The 23756-nt window shown below is 49.8% G+C and overlaps 1 protein-coding gene across 2 annotated transcripts in view; it reads left to right on the top strand.

Annotated features, from left to right (window-relative positions):
• The window catches only part of LOC6592084 (maternal protein pumilio), a 97428-nt gene that overhangs the window by 46373 nt on the left and 27299 nt on the right, over nt 1-23756 (top strand). Inside the window, exon 2 of one of the 2 annotated variants that reach the window (XM_026984559.1) lies at nt 19349-19390. The exons of the other annotated variant lie outside the window; for it this stretch is intronic. Within the exon in view, the coding sequence (XP_026840360.1) occupies nt 19349-19390 (42 nt within the window). The remainder of the gene's footprint in view (nt 1-19348; nt 19391-23756) is intronic. 2 annotated transcript variants of the gene reach the window in all.

The raw sequence follows: 23756 nt of genomic DNA on the forward strand, positions 1-23756 counted from the left end.
TTAATCCTCTTAAATAGTTTAAAATAAATTAATCGCCTTAGAATATTCTGTTTCGCTGATTTTTTCACTTAACAAGATTAAGCCAAAGTCGGATTCTATTCCGCGTTCAGTTGTTTGAAAACTAAAACTCGATGAATCCCATATTTCGTACTAAACATAAAGCTAACAAAATGCTATTGAATCGCAAGAAAAAATTGTACGCAAATTATTTGTTTACTGTCCATATGTCAGGATCCTAAAAGAATTCAAGTCTGCTTCCATTTCGACTCTTGAAACAGCGAAAACGCCGCGTAATAGTGGCGTGGGCCAGCTCTCTGGCTCTCTTGCTCTCCCAGCATTGCAAAAGCATCACTCTCAGAGAATTATTGTCTGCGACGCAATTAACATGTGTCTCTTGCTCTTTCTAACGCTCATAATTGCGCTCCCTTTTGATCCTCTCTCTGAGCGAGTCGTCGCTCTTTACGCACTCTCTCTCGCTCTGGCACATGTACAGCAATGGGTAAGGCAGTAGACGAGAACCAGCGGTAAATCGACAACCGAAAAGGCAACTGGCGATGACACGCTGCCAGCAATCCCACAGTGGAGAATATCATTAAGATCCGTTGGATCTAAAGACTCGTGTAAATTCTGTTTAACAGACAGCCGATCCTCGGAGAAGGGCCCTGGACAAAGAGCGAACCAGAACTGGCTCGAAAAAACCCATCGCACACTTCAGGGATCCACTTCAAACGGGATGCAAAAAAAAAAGGGAAATGTTGGCAACAATTAATACTGCGAGAAGAGGCAGGGCAGAGGCAGGGCAGAGCCAGGGCAGAGGCAGGGCAGAGCCAGGGCAGAGGCAGGGCAGGCGGCAGGGCAGGCGGCAGACCAGTGCATAGACAAACGCCAAGGCGTAGCAGCGCAAAAGTTTGCCAAACACCCAGAGAGAGAGGGAGAGTCAGAGAGAAGAGAGGGAGAGAGTCAGAGAGTGGGTGGTAGAGTCGCGGTAACAACTGCAAGTGACTTCCTTGCTGCTGCTGAGGCTCCGGCTGCTGCGGCGCACAAAAAGTTGAAAAAAAATTCGTGTGACAAATAAGCAAAAGTTGCGAAACGGCGGCAGGAAGCAAAGGACACGGGGAGGAGAGCGGCGGGCGTGGCTGGCGGACACTTTGCACTGCAATTTGCACTTCATTGCCAGCAGCGGCAGCGCATCAGCGGCACGGGCAGGGGCCAGCGGCAGCCGCGGGAGCGTTGAAGCGTTTTGGTCTCCTTCACAAAGCACTTTGTAAATTTTTTAAGTGCCAGGAAAAAAAGAAGCGAACGAAAGGCAGGAGCCGGGCTGCCTCTCTTTTTTTTTTTTGAGCTCTCTTTCGAGAGCGAAAAGTGTCGTGTCGTGTCGTCTGCGGAAATTGCTTTGTTGTAAACTGTACCGGGTGGGGGCAGGGGCGGGGGGCAGGACCATGAAAAACGCTAGAAAAGGCGGCCATAAAGTGGGGAGGCGAGGTGGGCTGCAGTGGAAATGGAATGGCAGCGAGGAGATGTACGACAAAACTGTCAAAGGGAAGTAGATGGAACTCCGAGGCAGCCGCTCCCACTCCCGCTCCCGCTCTTCCTTTTCTCATCTTTTTCGCCATTTTAATTAGGTATCCCGTGCCGCCATCTACTGGCTGGCAGAGGACTGTCTCTCGGGGCGGCAGGGCTTTGCTTTCATCGCTGAATTTACCAATTAAAATGTAATCGTTTTTTGTTAGTAGCATTTTTGCATTTGCATTATAAAACTTTCATGTTCTGCAGCCTCTCGTGCCATGGCTGTATCTGTGTGTGTGTGGTGTGTGCGTGTGTGTGTGCGTGCATAAACCGCATAATTTAATTTCAACAAACAACAAAACCGCAACATGTCCACTTGCAGCATCAGCAGCATCAGCAGCAGCGGCAGCAACATAACACTGCGCCCCGATTTTCTGTCCCAATGACAGAACCAGAAAATATTCCGTATCCCCAGAAAAAAAAAAACACGCCATACTTTTTGTTGTTGTAGTTTTTTCGCTAAAAAAAAACCTCTCGCAAACCGCAGGAAAACATGTCACCGAAGGGCACAAGCGGAAAAATTCGTTGTCCAATCCCCCTCACCCTCAACGTTACCCTCCCCCCCCCCCCCCCGCCTGGAATGCGCCATGAATTTATTGTTGTGCTCGTCGTGGCATTTATGACCAAATCGCATCCACCAAATTGATATTCTAAACGCGTAAAAATTTATATAAATTTGTGTACATATGTACAATGTATCTGGTATATAGTACATGCATGTATCTTTTATGTGGTGGTCGACTGATGCTGAAAGTGGGTTCTGTTTAGCAACTGCGGCCCGGGCTGGGGCAGGGCCAGGGGCAGGGGGCAAGATATGTTTGGCGCGCATTAAAAATAAATGTTGCATACTTTGCGGTGCTCGCCGCAAACTCTCGTGTATCGCATAAAATCAAAAATGTTGGCGTTTCTCTCGCGTTTTTATGGCCCCCAAAAATGTGTAAGAGTGTGTGTGTGCGGGAGGGAAGGGGCTAAATGGATTGTCTGGCACCAAGATTGCAATTGCCAAACGGATATTACCTACACGCTCGTCCAGGAGGGGAGGACCTTTGAAGATTTTCCACATTCGAAGTCGATGGCAATTGACAAAGATACCCCCTACCCCACTACCCCTCTTCCCCCACTATAACAGCAGTTAAATGCGTGTGGATGTATCTTCATTGCCATCTCGAACGTAACCAGAAAGGGGGAAGGCATTAAGATACGAAAGCCATTGGGAAATACCTATAAAAGTAACTTTAAACAATAAAATATTCGCAAGATATTCCCCTTGAATCAATGCAGATGTAAATACATTTCCAATCCCATTTTTTGTAGCAGGATTTATTCAGATTCTTATTATTCGGAAGGCACTTTGTAGATGCCCAAGCAAATCTGTTCTCGCATATCAACCGAAGGCTGAATGCGTTTTAATTGGACAGAAATGGGCTCAACTATGCAACAGCCAGCAGTGGCAGTGGCAGAGACAGCGGCAGCCGGCAGCCGACTGACAGACACAGACCCACAACTGACCAAAAAGTTTTCAATAAATCCGCAACAAAAACGGTTTATAAATAGGGCCAGCAGAGAAGGCAGCTGCTGGTCTCTGCCTCCTGCCTCCTGCCGTCTATATTTGCAGAATTATGACATTCTTGTTCGTAGAAATTGCATTTTTATTTCGCCATGCTCAGCTCTGCTCTGCTCTGCTCTAGTAAAAGTGTTGACAGACTTTCAATTATCCTAGCCATGGGTGTCTCGGCCGCCGCCGCCGCCCCCGACGATGAATCATCAGAATCGGAATCGGCATCGGCATTGGCATCACCGTCACACTCAATTAGATTCGAATTCTTTGGGATGGGTTGGGTCGCTTCTAAGCTCACAAATGTCGGGCCCCAGAAACACTTTTAATTCCACAACAATAAACACTCAAAATCACATTAGGAACGAAACTTTTCCCAGGCTTTTGGGGGCTGTTTGTGGGGGTGTTGCAGCTTTGGGCAGGGTATTTAATGCCTCGTCCTGTGGCCCTCGTCCTCCAGACATGTGAGACGAGAGAGAGCGCCCAAAAGTCGTCTCTGGAATGCAACATCAATCAAATTTTGCTTTCAAGTCGCGTACGCGGCAATTTGTTTGTATAGAAAATGTTGAGACTTTTCCACCCCCATCCCCCATCCCCCAGCCTGGTGCTGGGCTACCCACTGCTTATTTTCCCATTTGTTGTATAACTTTTAATGTATTTTGGGCACGTCTAACCGCACTCGCAGGAGGGGCGGCAGGCGGGAAGGAGGAGGCCCTGCCATGGATATGCCTATTGGTATCGGCAGAGGCGTCGACATCCTCATCGTGTCATCATCGGCTTCATCACACAGCTTCGATATCAACACCCTTTTGGCCGGGTCCTGGCTGAGTCCGGGGTCCGGTGGTTGTGTTTCGGCTGCTTGCTCCCATTACTTGTAATAATATTTTAGCAATTTTATTTGTTGTCATGTCACATATGCCAGTGTCATGTCAGGGTGGGTCCTCGTCTTCTCCTGGGGCACGTCTTCCTGCTGGAGCCAGGCCCCCTTTAAAGCCGAAACAAATTTGCATTTTTATGCCAGGACAGGGCCTCTCCTTCGCCCCCGTCCCTCGGCTGGCAGCTGTCGAAGAGAAATTGATTTGATGCAAATTAATGACAGCTCCTTGTCAATTTCATCAAGCCGGGTTCGGGCCGGGTCGAAACGAATTTCCCATGCTCTTCGAAGCGAATGGCAAAAGAAAAAAGGATTAATATTCCACTAGGCGTATGTTTCCAAGGAGTATTAATGGACCTACAAGGAATATTCCTTCCCTCCAAGAAAAACATTGTAGTGTCTCGTATATCCTTCATAATTTCGCCTCGGCAGTGCCCCAGACCCTGCCCCACCTGCCAGCCAGCCTCTCCTTCGTCTTCCTGCGTCTTTTTTCTATTCTTTCTCCTTTTCTTTATAGATTTATGCAAATTTCGTAATGGATTTTTAAGTAGGCCTTCAAATTGGGCAGAAGAAAGGCAATTTATTTAAATGATTTCGACAGGGCGACCTGTCAGTCCGCCAGCCAGTCGTGTCCTCGTGGCTGTTGTTCTTTTTGGCGCTTTTATTGCTAGAAAATTAATCAAAATTTAATTTGTCTTCTCATTCTAGGTAAGTCCTCTCTCTCTCTCTCTCTACCTCTCTCCGTGTCCGTCTCCATCGATCTTTAACAACAAACCGACGTGCTTTGAGGCGGGAAAAAGGACATGCAGCCGCAGACGAGACGGCATAATTATTTTCCAATTCAATCAGAGGGCCTTAAGCTCTTTTCCCCCTCTTTCCCCCTCTTCCCCCCCTCTATGCGTAAGCCTAAGCCCAAGCGTAAGCCACATTGAGCGGGATTAGGCGCTAACTGCCAAAATGTGATTACATTGAAGGGCCACAGAATGTCCGCCACTCTGGCCCCGGCTCTTGCGACTGTCCCCCATCTGGGGGCCATAAATTAATCAAAAGATGGAGAAAAGAAGAGACGGCCCGCTGGCTGTTCCGGCCTGCACTTTCACCGGGAAATCACAACCGTCTGATGGACAGCTTCTATTAATTATGACCTAATGGAACGCATGCCGAAGGATCCCGTGGAAAACGAAAAAGGGAACCGCCAGGAAAAGCCGCAGAATCCCATCAAGGAAGCGCGTAAAATTCTCTCGCTTTCTGGGGCCCAGCTATTTAAGCCACAAATGGCATTTAATTCACTTTCAACGCTTTTGGAAGCCAGGGCGCCAGGGCGCCACCTGACGAGCAGGACCAGCAGGACCAACATCCTGGGTGTCCTGTGGCGGGGGCGCGGGCGCTCCTTCGTCCTCTGCGTAATTCCTATTATTTACTTTATTAATTTAAGTGTTTTGGCCCCAAGGCCCCGGCCCTCCCCTCCCTGGTGACTCGTCCCTGGATCGCTCTTCCCTGTTATGAGGGCCGTAAATAATTTTTCTGGGACACTGCTCCGCATCATTTTATTCTATTAAAGCCAAATATTTACACAGAAACAACTCCTGTTCGCAGGCAAATGACCAACAGGCAAAAAGCAGAGCCAACAGAGCAGGAACTGGACGCAGTGGAGGCCGTGGAGGAGGTGGAGGCGGTGGAGGAGGTGGAGGTGGTTGAGTGCTTTTGCGTGGGGAGTGGGGCCAATGACGGTTTTAGGCCCAGTCGATTCGGGTGTTCTAGACGGGTGCGTATGCCCCCCCCACCCCCCACATGGACACTCGGCGAGGGCGGGACTCGATGTCTGTGTGCTCTCTGCCGGACCGGACCGGACCCTCCCCGGGGTTTATTAGAAGTAATGACATGCAGCTTGTTAGTAAAAGAGAAAGCCAAGTGGGGAGTGGGGGGAGTGGGGGAGTGCAAGCAGAATGTTGGACATAGTTATTAACAGGAATATTGTTACCTGAGGGCGCCACATGCCAAACGTTCCACCAAACGTTGCAGGTGGAAATGGCTCTGCTCCAGCCGGGAGCGGGGGACGGGGGGATGTCCTGTAAATGAATGTTAACTGCCGGACATAAACCAACCTGGGGAAATGTTCATAAGCCCGCCTACATACCCAGACACCTGCCGCCTGCCGCCCGCCGCCCGCCCCACTAGCTGGAGGGGAGGGAGGAGCTGGTGTCTGCTTTCGGGGAGTTTAGGCTGGAGTTGGCATCAATAAAACATTCTTTCCCTTTATCCCTATATCTAGGTATGCCATTTCATAGAATAATTAAGGATATAAATAGTTATATTTCTTCCATTCATAATTACCAACAAAAATACCAGCATGACAAACGTGCCAGACCAATTTTCTACGAGTCCCAGTATCTCTGAGATGGAAACGAGGCATTGTACTTTGAGATTGATCGGCATTTAGATTGATCAATCGACCGTCGGTCTGCGCGCTGCTTAAGTGGAGGTATACTCGGTAGTATTCCAGTGTGGCCAAACGTTTTGGGACAGTAGGAATCAGTAGGGAACAGTGTGGAACAGTACGGAACAGTACGGAACAGTAGGGAACGGTAGGGAACAGTAGGGAACGGTAGGGAACAGTAGGGAATTAGGGAACAGCATGGAACAGAAGGGAACAGTCGGGTACAGCAGGGTACAGTAGGGAACAGTTGGGAGCAGTTGGGAACAGTGTGGAACAGTACGGAACAGTAGGGAACGGTATGGTACGGTAGGGAACGGTATGGAACGGTAGGGAACGGTAGGGAACAGTAGGGAACAGTACGGAACAGTACGGAACAGTTGGGAACAGTAGGGAACAGTACGGAACGGTAGGGTACGGTAGGGAACAGTAGGGAACAGTACGGAACAGTACGGAACAGTTGGGAACAGTAGGGAACAGTAGGGAACGGTAGGGAACAGCATGGAACAGTAGGGTACAGTCGGGTACAGCAGAGTACAGTAGGGAACAGTACGGAACAGTTGGGAGCAGTTGGGAACAGCAGGGTAACGTAGGGAACAGTAGGGATCTTCCAAGATCTATATTTCAAACTCCCTTTCGATCCTCTGGGTTTTTCCACTGAACAATTTTAAAATATTCATTAAAATTGTCATATTCTGCCCATTCCATTCCATTCCATTCCATTCCCCATCCCCCATCCATCCTGTTCTTTTTAATTGCCCTGCGTAGTTCTATTTACATTTGTCTCCTTCCCCACCTGGGAACTGCTCTCTCTCTCCATCCCTCTCTCTCTCTCTCCCTCCCCGTCTCTCTCTCTCTCTCTGTTCATTTGATTATTTGTCTCTTTTGTTGTTTACGGCGCTGTTGCGCTGCTCTTCCGGTGGCGCAATGAACCAAAAAACTGAAAAAAGGTAAGTGAAGAAATTGCTGCGGGTCCTTAGCAAATACATGTCCTGGCGCAGCCTCCACACCCTCCCACCCACATTCTTTTTTGGGGAAAGCCCACATTAAACGCTTTTGACACAGAGAGAGTGAGAGAGACAGCTGGATGGACGGAGGCAAACAACGAAAAAAGCATTTTGTTTGTCAAATGTTTGTCATTTGTAAATGTCAAACGGCGGTCGAGCATATTTTGCATACATGAACGACAGACAGAGACCAAAATAGCTCCCTCTCTCTCTCCCTCTGATAGTCTATCACCATCCCCCTCTCCTTCTCTGTCTCCGGTCCATCCATGCAAAGTCAGTTGTGAAATGTTCTTTCAAGTCTTTGGCCCGCATTACTTTGTTGAGGGCTGCCGCCGGAACAAAACAAAGAAGGAGGATTCTCCGCACGGAGGGGACTACGGGATTGCCTGGGAATGCCGTCAGCCTCTCAGTCAGTCATCCAGTCATAGTCCTCCCCTGCCCTACCCTCCCCTTCCCCTAGGACTCGAATTATGAGACATATTTTGTCCTTCCGACTGACAGTCAGCCAGTCGGCGGTATGTTCGGTCTTCGGTCTTCGGTCTCTTGTCTGCGGATCTCGGGCCATATAGAAATCTGACATTTAAATATTTACTTGCGTCAACTTGTGACATTTTACTCATTACACCGGGCGACTCCTGCCCAACCCCCCTGCCCCACCCCACCCCTCCTATGGGGTTGTTTCGGGTTTCTCCATGTCTCTGGGTCTGTCTCTGGCTCTGGCTCTGTCTCTGGTCTTGCAAGTGAAACGAAACTTTTGTCATGCGCTTCGCAGGCATTTTCATATTTATAAGCTTTGGCATAATTTTGACAGTTTTCCTTCGTTGGGAGGACACCCATCCCCATACCCATCCCCATACCCATCTCCTTCTCCATCCGGTCTGAATGTTTAGATTTATTTCCTCACTCAACTACGTAGAAGATGTTCAAGTTGATTGGAGTTTCCGCAACGATGGGACGGTGATGGGGATGGGGATGGGGGGTGGTCCGTTCGTTCATTTATCAATGCTTCCGGTGGATCATTGTTCTCTCTCGTCTGCCTCTTCGCTCATCGCCCTGACTGACTGCTGTCTGTCTTTTATGTCTCCCGTCTTCAGTCTCTGCCTCAGCCTCCGCCTCCGCCTCATTCTTATCCTGTTCTGCCTGCTCTTTCTCCGCCTCCGCCTCATCCTTATCCTCTCCTGCCTGCTCTTTCTCGGCTGTGCTGTCACTGGCCTTGGGGCCAGGTATAAATGCTGTTGTAAATGTATTTTTAAATGTAATAAGATTATTACGCAATTAGTACAACTTTTCGGATGCCTCCGGGGGTGGGGGCGGTGGCGGGGGGAGGGAGTAAAAGCTGGAACTGAAACTGCCCGAGGGTAGGCTTTTAACTGCCGGGATTTAATAGCTAATTTATTTCTGGCTGCTTCTGTAATTATGTGTGTGTTTTGTGGGTGGAATTCGAGTATCCTTTCTGAAGGGAGCGGATAAGAGTGGAGAGCGGAGGGAGTGCCGTGGAGGCACCTCGAGTCCATTCAACGATTAAGTGGAAATGTTTCCACGGCGATAAGTGGTGATCAGGAATTAAATTTACAATTATAGAACGAATAGAATGGAATATATTTGGATAAGTTTGAATGATCCAAATCTAGGGAATGTTCCGCTCTCTTATTTCCCCTCGATAGCCTGTGCCTGAGTTCAACTTTAACCCTTTTGAGGCAGTGCTGGACTCTAATTGAAGTGAACACGAGGCCAAGCCAACAAAAGTCTTAATTAATTAAAAATCGAGAGACAGAGAGAGCGGAAGAGAGCCGAATCCCAGACGAAAATATCCCCAAAACGCATGCACACAATTCTCTGTGTATGTGTGTGGGGGTGTGTGTGTGTGGGTGTGTATGTGTGTCAGTGTTTAGGGTCAAAAATATTATTTTGCAGGACGAGGACTAGACCCAGAAAGGAATTCGATGGGCGAGCAGCGTTTTCATTAGGCGCCCAGGCACGAACTTGACTTGACCTCTCTCTCCCTCTCTCTCTGTCTCTCTCCCCCTTTATCCCTATCTCTCTATGGGGCTCCTTCACTCTATATTTTCATCTTTTGTTACCATTTTTGCCTACGTGCCTCGCACAGAGTGGTGCTTGGTGCTTAAGGGCTCAACAAACACAAAAAGTCAAGACATTTACACTGCACTTCAGAGACGAAGGAGCCGCCTCTCCGCTCTCTGTCTCTCCGTCTCTCTATCTCCCTCTCTGGCGAGGCAAATGAACCTTAAAACAAATCATTATTAAAGGCCCCATATCCTCTGTAGCCCCTGTAGCCCCTCTAGCCCCTGCAGCCCCTGCAGCCCCTGTATCCTCTGTAGCCCCTGCAGCCCCTGCAGCCCCTGCAGCCCCTGTAGCCCCTGTAGCCCCTGCAGCAGCCCCTGTAGCCCCTGCAGCAGCCCCTGGTGCCCCTGTAGCCCCTGTAGCCCCTGCATGCCTGCTCCTGCTAACTGCTTCATATTTCTAATTATGTAAAAAACTTTACCATGTTGCACTCCCTAAGAAAAGGGACCCTCACTCCCTCCTTCGGCACCCCTGCTCCCCCCGCTTGGCCCCAGGAAAATTGTAGTTAAACATAACGATTCCAGGAGAGGCCCTTGCACTCTCTCTCCCCCCCTCCCCCCCTCTCTTGTCGGTGGAAAGTGAAATGCACAGGATGCCAGGACTCGGGCAGGAGGCGGCGCCGTGTCTGCGGCTCTGTTGATTTTCCAACGGCAATTTTGTGCATTTTACAGTGCGTCTGCACTTGGAGGCGCCTCCGTCTGTGTGTGTGTGTGTGTGTGTGGCTCTAACTTGTTGCAGGCGAGAGGCAGTGCAGGCAACAAAGCGTCGAAAGAAAAAAAAGGAACGGAAAACAAAGGCCAAAACTTTGCCAATGTGCGAATAGCTTCGAAGGCAGAAGAGCACTGCAGGCACTCTGCCGGCATACCTCCGCTGCTGCCGCCGCCGCAGCCTCTGGGACCTACTTCTATCCCCCCAGTGCCACGAGTACTAGCACAGTTCTCGACTCTTAGGCAGCTCTCGTTGGGCTTTCAAATTGTTTTTGATTGAAATTTAAACAAAAATGTGTTGGCTGCACTTGAGGACAACAGCAGCAGAGGAGCGGCAGAGCAGCGGCAGAGCAGCAGCGCCTTAAACATTAGAAGAGGAAAAGGAGGCAGCACTGATCGAGCAAGTTCTGATGAAAACCGATTTACGGGCATCGAAACACCAGCTTTATCTCTTTCCCTCCTTAAGCGGAGGCCATTCACAGGCGAACCTGTTCGTCGATTTTGTTGCGTTCGACGACGAACGACGTGTTCGAAGCGGCAGAACTGGTTCGATCATCGTTCGGTGATGCCTGTGTTCGATCGAACATCAGTTGGGATGCTTCTGCTTGCATTTTTCAAAGCTTACTCTCTGCTCAGTGCTTTAGTAGTAGGGGAATAGATCCACGCCCCCAGCTTTCTAGGGGTACCCTCTGTGGCTCCTTTTTACAGGGTATTCATTCCGTGTAGGTACCTACTTCGGCCACCACCAGGTGGGTGGGTGGAGGACCCCGTAGAAGCCAACGCACCTTTTCTTGTGTAAGGTTTACATTGCGTGCAACAATGGTGTGCGTGTGTGTGTGTGTGTGTGTGCATGTAAATGCCAAGGAAAAAGCTTATAAAGTGCCAGGAAAAGTTTTGGCCCTGCCGTGAAGGCAAAAGAAATGAAAATAAAGAAAAGGCGAGCAACGCATCCCTTCAGCACTTCCCCCCCTGGGCCCATCCCCCCACCCCTCCCCATCCCCCTTGTGGCGGTTGAACATGAAAGCGAAATTCCTTTTATTACTCTTTATTGTTGTTGTTGTTGTTGTTGCTAAGCATCTGCTGTTCTGTTTCAATGAAATTGTTTATCAAGTTGAAAACTCTGGGAAATTATGTAAAATATGTTTTTGCGGTTCGTCTTTTGTTCGAAACGAAAATTGTTCTGCATATCAAACGGAAAAGCAACAACAAAAAACACCCCAACAACAAATTTTAATTTTCTACTTGAGTTATTAAACATTTAGCAGGCCCCACGTTTGCTCCACCTCCATCCCTCCCCCTCCTGTGACCTCTCGCGGCACGACAATGCATTTACTGTCCGTAATCCCCAGAAACTATTACCAAATCCCTGCACAGGAATCACTTGGCTGGTCGTGGGCTTCCGGTTTCCACCCAGATCCGGTCTACCCGCTGAAAAGCTCATCATCATCTGAAACGGAATCGGAATCAGCGTCATTGTGGTAGGGCAGAGCCCTGTCCTCCGACAACTCTGGCCATGCTCCCGATGGGCGGTGGACGCCGGATTTGGCCTGACCCCATGGTCTGCTTCTGTTATGATTAGATCGGGCTTTGGACCCACAACCAGGGGCAGCACAGTGGCCACAGTGGGAGCAGTAGGGACATTTTTGGGGATATGTTCCCTTTCCTCGCCCGCTATGGATCCCAGACAAACACTTGATTCAATTTGGATTTTTCCACAGCGATATGCTGCTCATTCCATCCAATTTCCCCGCCCATTGTTAAATACTTTCGCTGCCAAATGAACAAGTTTTGCCATTGAAATCAAATGAGTCATGAGAGTTTTCAGCCACGCGGAGAGCCAAGCCATTTTCTTGGTCTGCTCGGTCTTTTTTCCATCGGTCGACGTCCAGTTGAAACAATAAATAAATGTGAAATCGACCCTGACAGAGGCGGCATGAGGCAGGAGGAGGCAGGACCCGCGCCACAGAGCTACTGAATTTCTGGTTTCAGCCGGACAGCCCTCAGAACTCGGATCCCTCCTGCGGCGGGCGGACCATTCATAACAGAGGCCAGCAGAGTCGAAGGTCGCCATGAGAATCCTCATCATCATCATCCCCAGCCCCAGCCCCGGCCCCGTACTCTGCGGTGACTCCCTGCCTCTCTGCCTCTCGCTCTTCCTTTCTCTGTCTCTCTGTCTGTCTCTCTCGCTGCCCTGCCGGACATTGGCAGCCGTTTTGCATTGTTTTTGGTCATTCGTTTGGCGTCACTCGCATTTGCCTTTGTTACTTCTCTCCACCCTGTCTGTCTCTCCCTCCCTCCCTTCCTCTCTCCCTCTCTCCCTCCCTCCCTCCCTCTCTCTCTCTCTCTTTCGGTTGGTGTGTTTGTTCAGCCATTGAGTTGATGATTTCCGTATGCATAGCCCATTTTATGCACAACTTCCGGAAATTTTCATTGTGGCTTTGCAAGCGGATGTTCCACGGGGCGCAAGGAGGGGGGATAGGGGGGCGGCAGCTTTAACAGTTTCACTTTCGGGAACAGAATAATTGAAAAAGTGATTATTTTTCTGGCTTTTTTCACTGGCTAAAATTTAGCGAAAGCAAATCCAATTTGTTGCTGATAAAATAAATATTCATCAAATATGCAGCCAACAGACAGAAACAGGAGCAAAACGAACGGCAACGAAACGGGAATTTACGGTTGGGGAAAGCGAAAAAAAAAGCGCATGCAAACAAGATCCTGGCAATCCTCTGGATGCCGCCGCAGCAAAAACTAAAAATTAATAATGTGCCAAAAAGTATGCTGCAGTTTTTGACATGTTCTCCCTGGGTCCTGCATCCTGCATCCTCTCTGGTTGGGTCGGGTCTGCCATCTGGCCTGGGCAACCGGATATGGAGATTATGTAACCGCATTTCCGGCTGCCGCTTGTGCAAAATGGCGGCTCTCGGCAGCAGCAGCAACAGCAGGGCCACACCTGACACTGACGTTTATGCTCAGTCAGGCGCCTAACTGCACTGCCGGATGGCCAGCTCCAGTTGCAGCTCCAACAGCGACTCCTCCTTCCCCCTCTCAGGACTCAGGAGCCCCTCTGTGCATTCGCATTTGTGCAATTGCTTTGCGGTCGACTCGGTTTACACTAAATGCGCTTTTGTGGTTTTCGGCATCGATGCTAGCAGAGCAGAAGCTGCTAGCCGATAGAGTGGCAGTGGGGCGGCAGTGGAGCGGCAGTGGAGCGGCAGTGGGGCGGCAGTGGAGCGGCAGTGGGGCGGCAGTGGAGCGGCAGTGGAGCGGCAGTGGAGCGGCAGTGGGGCGGCAGTGGAGCGGCAGTGGGGCGGCAGTGGAGCGGCAGTGGGGCGGCAGTGGAGCGGCAGTGGGGCGGCAGTGGAGCGGCAGTGGGGCGGCAGTGGAGCGGCAGTGGGGCGGCAGTGGAGCGGCAGTGGGGCGGCAGTGGGGCGGCAGTGGGGCGGCAGTGGAGCGGCAGTGGGGCGGCCCTGTGGAAAGACCACTTCGATGGCCACAAACAGGTAGCGCAGAAAGGCCTTTCCCGAATGTGATTCATTGCCCGATGGGGGCATATGTAAGGGGTCCATATCGGGAACTGTTTCGAAGTGGAGTGGGTGGGGCTGCCCCCGAAGTGTGTGTAGCCATAATTTTGGTGATTTCTGCCTCTCCATTCTCCCCGTTTTTTCTAGGCGTTCATCTCTTTCTCTGCCCGACAAAAGCGTCTCCATTTGGCTGGTTAAGATTCCGTCTCTCAGCCAGCTGCCCCATCTTTGGGGCTCTCCTGCTCTCCCGCTGCGTTTCTCATTGTCCTGTGGGGGGCCGGGGGGTTCCATTGTTGCTGTTGCTGGCTCCTGTTGTTGCTATTATCATCAAGCTGTCATGTTAAATGACATTTGCCATATTTCATATACAAACACACACGCATACATGCACGGGCGGGTGTGTGTGGGTGTGCGTATGAATATATATCGTATTCTATTGTATTGTGTACAAAAAAAAGAAGAAGAAATAAGCATCTGTGTGTGTGCTTCCTTTGACCATAGAAAATGAGCCATGTGAACTGTTGCGGCTGTTGCATAGCCGCACAACAAAAGCGGGCCAGCAGCAGAGCCGAACCGAACCGAACCGAAAGGAAAAACTCCTTTTCTCTGTCTCTCTCTATCTCGTCGTGCCGCTTCCATTGTGCCTGGGTGAATCCTGCTGTCCCGTTGTCCTGTCCCGTCTCCGTTTGTGGCATGTGTCAGGCGACTCCCTTTTTTTATTGTGCTGCTTTTGATATTTATTTTCCATTTACATGCATTTCATCATTTGTCGTTTCCCTTTTCCCGTTTGTCGTCTCCCTCGTTGGGTCGTTGCCTGCTTAAAAGTTTAATTGTCCTGCGATTTAGTCTAGGACTTGGGCTTATCTTGAATCCGTACGCCCCGCCCTGCCATTCAGCTGCTGTCAGGGGCAGAGCACTACATATTTAAATTCCTGCTGCCTGCCAGAGACGCCTCAATGTGTGGCAGGCAGGCAGGCACACTCGTACATTGTACTCGTAGAATGCATGTTTCCTTTCCTCCTTTGTGATGGCATATTTCTGGGCAAAAAGCAATTAACTCTCGACTCTGCCAGCCCCCCACTGGGGGGGGGGGGGCGTCTATTCAGTCCGATCCGCCTTCAATCAATTTGTGCGAAACTATATTAAAAATGCTCAAGCCGGATATTACGAAAAATGCCCACAACCCAAGAGCCAAGACCCACGACCGATTGATGGCCGCATACTTTGCGGCATCCCCGGAATCCCCGGAACCAACCGGCAAACAAAAAAACATCAAAAGTTCTGCCATACCCCTGCCCCCATGCCCCCCCTCCGCGGTCCGTTGCCAGTAAACGTTTCCACTTTGCATACTTGGGGTCCCCAGGATGCGGACCCGTATACGGGTCCGGGACAGACACTTAAAAGGCACAAAAACCGCCAACGACAAGCGCCGCAGACGCCACCGCAGCAGCGGCAACGGCAGCCTCGTGGCAAATTAGTTTAAGAAATTGCCCGAAGGTGGCGCCCCTCTGAAATCTACCCTCGAAATGTTTTATGCACAAAGAGCAGGAAGACGGAAGATTCGCGGGCATAAAATGGAATGAAAATGAAATGAATTCCAGCATTCCTATTTCTAGATGAAATTGCAGGTCTGCTAGAAATCAAAAGGAAGGTACGGCTACCCATTACCCATTATTAGGGGATCCCCTTTGATCGTTTGCCCAGGAAGGAAGGAAGGGATCATCCTTCTAAAACATCAGTTTTAGTCGTAATTCCTCCGGCAAAGAGCAGCCCGCGGGCTGTGGCTTCCAACGAGAACAATCCGTGGCCTATCCATCGCATATTTGTAGTTTTCAGCCGGTGTTCCTTAACCATTTTATCCCCAGCTGTTTGGCTTTCCTTACCTTGGCTTCCTCTGTGGATTTGCCCCTGCCTCTGGCTTTGCTCTCCTCCTTGGCTCCTGGCTCTTGGCTCTTGGCTCAGCTGCCAAAGCAACAGCAACAGCCGCCAAATGTAATTATCAAAAGTTTCCACTATTTTCCGAGCAGCCGCGAGGGGGGAAACCGAAAGAAAAAACCAAAGAAAGGGATGGAGGGAGGGATGGAAAAGCGGCAAGGTAAGGTGGCTTAAGGAGAGTTGTCAGCCCCAGGCTTGCGGCTTGTTATTCTGTTTGTGTCTGCCAGACGCCAAAGTACGAAAAAAGGAGCAAGGAGCAAAAAATAAATACAAATACAAATAAAAATAAAAAAGTAGAAAATTAAATTCGTGTTTCAACTGCAGACGTTGCTCAGTTTCGCAGTTTCCCAGCCCCAGATTCCTCCTCCTCTGCCCTCCTCTGCTGCCATGGCGATTCGAGGCCTGCTCTCTGCCCCTTCTGCCACTTGGCTTCTTGGAGATTTGCCATATGAATTGGGACAGAAGATGCTTGCTGCTTGCCTATTTATTACAATTTAATGCCAATTCTTTGCTGCTGGCTGGTGGCTGGAAGCCGGCAGGGGCTTATTAATCTGTCATGCAAAATTACTGCGACATGGCGGAATGCCTCGCCTCGGCTTGATTTGATTGTATTGCTGTATTGCGTCAGAAAATGCTGAAAGCTGACACATTCGGATGAATAAATCAGGGCTTCTCTGACAGCAGGGGACCGTTCGAGCAGCGACACAAAAATATTACTTGTTTTCTCGCTGTTTGTCCTTTTAGAATTATTATCATCCGAAAATTTGATACAAGTTAGGGGAAAAATAGTGCAGAACCACCAAAATAGGAACACTGGTTGTGGAACAAGCTTGAACTGTTACTGATATGGAATGGTGGAAGTGGAACGCGTTCGAAGAAACAATACGTTTCCGATGCAACCAAATGCAGGACAAATGGCATCCAGGAATAACAAAATAATTGCCTGTACAGGGGGCTGGCCCCCCAAGGAAACCCCAAAACGGGGGAAAGGAAGCGGAAAACCAATTTCTCAACGATAATAAAAATACTCGTACGCACAACAGACACATGATGGAAAAATAAATGAAACTAAAATGCAAAGTAAATGGAAATCGAAGCAAAGCAAAAAATCAACACAGAAAACGATGAAAACAGAAAACGGGGCTCGGAGAAGGGAGAAGGGAAAATGAAACTGAAATGAATATTTTGTGATATTTTACCAATGCAGTGGGGCCGACAGGCGGCCGTCTCGTTGTTTGTTGCATTGTTAAATATTCATGTCAGGGAATATGGCATTTTATTTATATCGGAACCACATATGTATATCCATACATAAATGTATGTGTCTACTTTCGATTCTCTGGGGCCAAAAGCTGGGCCGTCTCTGTGCCCTCCCCTTGAATATTTGAGCCGGAATCCTTCCACTCTCTTTTCTCCCGATTTCCACTGCCGGCGGATGCCTTGAGGTGTATTTTAAGGCTCGTTTGCTCCGGGCATGATTTTTAAATATTTTAACAGAAAATCACTCGCTCTTCCCCCTCCTTCTTAGCGTGCCCCTACAGAGAGACGCTCCTTAGATGGTTCTAAGGGCTTGAACCGGTTGGGGCCAGAGTTAAATGATGTGTGGCGAAGAGGCTGCTTTGCGCGTGGCTCGGAGCTTAAGGGATAATTATCCGCCACTCTCCGACTGGCACCTTTAAAGCGGACTCAGAAATCACTTACCGATTGGCAATTTGCGTGCGCCATGCCAGGCATCGACACTTGGCCCCAATGCCAGTCCCAGTCCTAGTCTTTGCCATGGTAACGGGGACTGGGAGGAGTGGCAGGTGGCAGGAGGCAGGATTGCGGGTGTGGCAAATCCTGTTAGCAACCGCTGTGAACACAACTCGAGGCAACATCCTGGCCGGGTCCGGGCCTGAGTCCAGGTCTGCGTCTGCGTCTGCGTCTGGTTGTTGTGTTATCGCTTATGTTGTCTCTTACGGTCTGTTGCATTCTGTACAAATTTGCGCCGCAGGTCCACAAAATTGTGCAACGAAGCGTTGTCCCCATCCCCCTCTCCACCACCAGCGTCTCACCAAGACAACTTTTCTAATAATTTGCTCGTTTTCTAATTTTCGAGTGTTGCCAGGCGGCCTTTGGTATTCGTTTTTGGGAAGGGGGCAGGGGAGCAGGGGGGCAGGGGGGCAGGGGGGCTGGGAATCTTCTGCAATCACTTTCGCTTAATGATATTCGAGTTTGATTCGGGTTCGGGCTTGGACTTGGACTTGGGCTCGGGTTCGAGTGGCCAAAAATAAATGTCCTTAATTTTGAGCTCGGGGCAAAGTTTGTGTCCAGCTACGGGATAAGCCATATGCTCAAAGGGAAATCAAGGAAAATCCCCTATAAAAATTACCAATATTTACTTTAGAAAATGACAGACCCTCGTGGGCTGGTCCTCCGCCCCATCGCCCAATCGCCCAGCATCCCAACCTCCTCTCCTCTGGCTCTCCTCTGGGCAAATCCCTTGTCAACTTTGCTACTTAATAAAATATGAGTGCCAAAGTGGAAGACAGGACAAACACGAAATATCCAAGGACGTGCCACTAATGGCGGGCCCGAGCTCAAGTGCTGCCCCAGACCCCAGCCCCCAAGCCCCAGACGCTACCCCAGAAGTAACGGCCACGAGAAAGGAGCAGAAAAAAGAACAGAACCAGAGCCAGAACCAGAAAAGGGATAAAGAAATAAATAGAAAATGCAAATAGAAGGCAATACATTTGCCAGACGGCTGTCGGTCGTCTGTCCTCTGTCGGTGGGTGGGAGGATGCCACGTTTGGCATGTTCGGCATGTCCTTTCGATGAGCTCGCCCCCTTGTAAAAATGACATTTCCATCGCTTCCCGCCCGTCGTCCCACTCTCAAGGACATCATGCGTCTCGCATAAACTGTTGATTTTTATTGAGGTTCGTGTCGGATCTCTCTCTAAGGTCGCAGGTGTTACTGCAGGGCACACTCTATCTCCATCTCTCTCTCTCTCTCCATCTATCAGGAGGGTTTCCTTTGACACATGTCAAAGTCTGACCACTTCCAGCCCCCGCAAGGTCGCCAAGGAGGCAATTTTTTTGTGGCTTAGCATTAGTGTCGAAATTATGGCCCTTATATGGCCTCGGCCGTCCCGCAGTCCCCGATAGTTTTATGTTATCCGTGTGGTGTGTCCTCACAGGATTCCCCCCCCCCCCCCCCCTTCCTCCTCTTTTTCCGTGTGTGCGTGTGTGCAGTTTACGACTAAATACAATTTGAGCGCCTCCTGCTCACCCGCACCCTCCGCACATGCCCCATTGCGGCGACTTTGTTGCTGTGTTATTATATGCTTTGGCTAATGTTTATGTATGTCATCCCAGGAGAGGGAAGGACCCAGCGAAGAGAGTGGTGCTCGTGCCAGAGGGGTGGAGCGACCAACTACCCACGGAATCGGTCCAGAATGGTGCGAGTCCAGGCCAGACCTGTACCACCTGAGTGGAGGGCTTTATTTATGGGCATTGGTGGGCTCCTCTGTTGAACCAACTCCGAAAAAGCCGCATCCTTCATATTGTTCGACATTTAAAGAGTATCTAACGTTTATTGTTTCATTCCGCTGTTCCAAATAACTACATTCTGCGTTCCATGCCACTTTGTTCCTTTATTTATGTTCTCTTTCTCTTCTCTATTTCCAGGTAAGTGACGATGTGCTTTCGCTGGCATTTAATCAAAATCAAGTAAGACTTTTTGTTTTCCTTTTCCTTTGTTTTAATTTTCGTTCATGTGGGGGGGAGGGGGGCCCTCAATAACGATGGGCATCAAATGTCACACCTCGCAGGCAGCAAGCGTGTCTGTGTACATCTTTGTCTTTGCCCGTCTGTCTGTCTGGGAGTCGTCTGAGAGTGTGTGTGTGTGAGGGGGGGAGGGGGGAGGCAAGCATCATAAATCAATCAAATCGGAACGCGCCAGAGCCGAGGCTCTACTGGAGTCCGGCGATTTGGAGGGGCGCCTTGTGGCGCATCGATTGACGGCACGAGATTTGCAACATTTCCGGCGCATGACGCAAAGCAATTAATTTGTCAAATGTCTGCACTTTATCACCCATATCTGTGGGGCCTCCCTCTGCGCCCCAGCACCCCCAGCAACACAGCAACACAGCACCACAGAAACTGCCCCAAGCCTCATCTCGCCCCGCACCGCCCCGCACCGCCCCGCACCCCCCCATTCCACCATGAAAACGCATTACGCACTCAGACATTTTGGGAGCTTCGCACTGGCCCTGCCACTGCCACTGGCACTGGCACCGGCACCGGCACTGGCACACATCTCTAGTCTGTGAAATTTTGAGGCAAAGTGCAATCAGTGCAGTGGCGCATTCCCCACAGGAGTGCAGCAGACAGACATTCGAGTAGACGATGAAAATGTCAGACAAGACCAGCATCAGGGCCAGAGCCAGTCCAGGGCGGACCCAGAGCCAGCTAGTAGCAATCCTTTGCATTGTCGGCTCGCCTCGGGGGAGAACTGTTAGAAAAACTCACTGGCAAAGCAATTTAAAGTTGCATCCATAACAGCAGCAACAACAACATCGCCAGAAACAACAACGAACTGGGCAGAACATTGGCCTGGGGAAATTTCAGTGGCTAATGTTGTCCCTGTGTCTGTCGCTGGGCCTGCCTCAGGTCCTGTCCCCAAATGTCCTTTCGCAGTCAACAGGCCGTCAGAGTCAGATTCGGTCTCGGATTCGTAGTCGTAGTCGTCGACGGAGAATCGTTGCCCAAAATCGTAATTAGAAAAGTGCTTGCATGATAACTCACTTTTTGGTTTCTGCTCGCATGAGTGGGTGCGTAATGCATCCTGGCAGGACTCTCTCTGCTGCTGTAGGAAACAGCTGTTTGGCCAGTGGCCATTTAATAGCCCTGCCGAGCAGTCATTAAGCAGCAATGAGGTGGGGGAGGGAGGGAGGGGCTGGAAACGGAATTAACGCAAGAAATCTATTATCCTGGTCGCACCTGTTTGTCCTGGGAGCACTGGGGTGGCTGCTGGTGTCTCTATAAGATACATTTTTTTGTATTTTTAGCCAGTGCAATCTTTCGCCATTTCCATATCAACTTTTGGCCCGCTACCAACAAAAAATGTGTCATCAAAATGTCATTACGTGGGTGGGGCAACGACATATGCCTGGAATAGGATGCCGTATTTGGAGCAGCACTGGGGGCAGGGGGGGCAGGGACAGGGACAGTGGATTGGGATTGGAATTGGCTATTTGTTGTGACAGCCAAAGGGGGAAACGGGCTGGAAATTTAAACAAAAATTCCCATTCGAATTGTTGGCAAACAATAATTGAGGGCAGCCAGGGGGCGGGCAGGCTGCCCCCAGGGCTCCCCCGAGTTATTATGCAAATGAATGTGGGGGAGGAGCGTCTAAAAAATTAGCATTTTATGCAACAGCCTGCACATAATTCGAAAAACTGCAACCTTAAATTAAAGCTAAAGCCCAGCCAGTGACGGGGGGGGGAAAGGGAGGGGACTCCCGCTCCCGCCAAGACCACAGCCCCAGCCAGGGTCCTTGCCCCTTTGTGCCATGTTGTATGCATTTTTGGTCAGTGTGTGGTGGGCATTTTGTCGGCAGCGACAGCCACAGCGACAGCGATGGTGACAGTGGCAGTGACAGTGATACCGATGCAAAACAGGACGAGGAACTAGGATACCCAACAGTTGGGCAGTCGGGCGGGTGGGGCGGTTGGGGCGGGTTGGAGGCGGTTGGGCGATTGTTGTGGGGTGGTCCTCTAATGACAACCACACGTCATCAACGGTCTCCCAGGCCGTCCTGTCGCCGACAACCTCATCGTTGTCGTTGCTGTAAACGCCCGTTTCTGACACGCCCACAAGTGAATATACGGATGCATAGATGCAGGGCAAGAGAGCCATGTATCATTGGCATGCAAATTTTTTGGTGATGCAACGTCATCATCAGAGGAGAGAAGGAGCAGGAGCTGGGAGCTGGGAGCTGGGAGCAGGAGCCAAGGACTCATCGTTGTTGACTCATTTGCATTATCGCATCTAATCATTGTCATCATCAACAACAATGTTGCTCGTTAGTCCTGTGCCGATGGAATGGCAAGCAGGGGGGCGGCAGCCTCCCCCTTCCCGCCCCCTTGATGGCTTCTATTTAGTTGTGTTTTAGTTTCCAGTTTGCCAGCAAAAAAAATGCCATCCGACGCTGCGAGCAGCAATTAAAATGCATTTGCAATTTGTTGCAATTGCCGCATTTGGCAGTTTAAAATTTAGAGTGCAATTCCCAGTGGCAGTGGCAGCGGCTGCACAGGATTTGCACTCGTAATTTGTGCAATTTGTCACTGCATTTAATTTCCTACTCGATTGCACTGCTCTGCCCTAGAGTGGAGTGGAGTGGAGTCGAGGGGAAGTAAAGGCCGAGAGTATCATTTTCGATTATCGTTCAACGCATTACTTTCCCCCACATGCCGCGGCTCTCTTCCCTTTTCCCGGCTGAAAGCTGAATGGATCCATCCTCTTAATTGGATTGTTTTATAGCACTAATTGCACTCGGAGTTTGTACTTTTCTAAAGTAAAAATACATGGTCGGATCCACCGATCGTTGCTTTGATATACCAAGGGGGTTCCGCCTTCTAAGGGGCATCGTTATCCTAGCCAAATAGTCTGCTGTTTCTATTCTATTCATTCAGAAGGAACAAACCCCATTCCTCCTGTTGGCTGCCTTGAGCAGCTGAGGCCGTCCCAGAATCCCACAACAAATACCTAGTCTTTGGCGAGGCGCAGTCGGTCCCAGACTCGGGGAAAATATGCCTCATCTTGGCGCATTGGCATGGACGGATCTTCAAAGGCTGTCTATTTGTAGCTGTAAAAGTACCAGATCGAATAGTACGTCTTTTCTGCACCTTTTTGAATTCTGGGACCGACTCAGGCGGAGCCGCGAAAGCAACGGTTCGCGGTCAGGGAGGAAGCCCTCCCTCTGTCTGTCCTCGAATCTCCTATCTTGGCAGGAATTCTGCTCTCTGCCGCTTCTTCGAATACGAGAGTATCCCAGCCATGTTTCAATGGCAAAGCTCAGATGCTAGTTGTCCCATAGGACGTTTGAAATTTAAGAACTGGATTTTAATGACCAAAAGTTGTGTAAAAAGAACTGACTCATGAAAATGTAATGGCTGATGGTTTATAGACTCGTAAATTCGTTCCTCCTGGTGGTGAAATGTGCGAGTGTGCTGTATCCTGGTGGCTCTACGAGTAGCTCCGCTGACGTGCCATTAGCACAGGCCAAAGCCCCGTCCTGAACTCGGCTTATCCCTCTAAGACTGCAAATCTCGACTAAAAATACAATTGTGATTGTCTTTGACATTACCAAGCCACACACACACGCACACACACACACACACTAATGCGACTCCTGCATGACATTAAAGTCAGTTGTAGTTTTTCTGTGCTCTTGCTCTGCTCTGCTCTCTGCCTAATTTGCATGCAGAAGCTATGGCAATGGGAAAATATTTATGCACAATTAAATCAAGTAAAAGGAAAGAATAAATTCTGCACTCACACACACACACACACACACTCGTAGAGTACACCTATACAGTGCACACACACACTTGGCTGCAGACAAAAGCAGCTGCCCATTTTGTTGGGCTATAGAAAAAATGCAAATGACATTAAAGCCGAGCTTTGCTTGTGTGTGTGTGTGTGCCTGTGTGTGTATGTGTGTGTGTGTATGAACAATGGGTAACGCAGTAGTTGACCCACATTTGCCATCTCCTTCCGCTTCCGCTGCCGCTGCCCCTCTTCTCCCTCTTTGTCTCCCTCTCTCTCTGGAATGTGTGCCAGTTTTTAATTTTTCTTGACTTTTTCGTTGCTCTTGATTTGCGGCAAATTTCGTTGGCCCCAGCTCCCTCTCCCTCTCTCTCCATCTCTCTCTCTCTCTCTCTCTCTCTCTTAATGTGCATTAAGCATGTGTTTGCCTTTGTGGTAGTCCGTATTTCTGTGTCCGTGTTCGCTAATTAAGTGGCATTATGTGGCTCTTCTTCTGTCTCTGATGCTTTTACCACTCTGCCTGCCACTGGTCCCAGGTCCCAGG

The sequence above is a fragment of the Drosophila persimilis genome, unplaced genomic scaffold, assembly GCF_003286085.1.
Source record: "Drosophila persimilis strain 14011-0111.01,24,50 unplaced genomic scaffold, DperRS2 tig00000000-arrow-pilon, whole genome shotgun sequence".
NCBI lineage: Eukaryota > Metazoa > Arthropoda > Insecta > Diptera > Drosophilidae > Drosophila > Drosophila persimilis.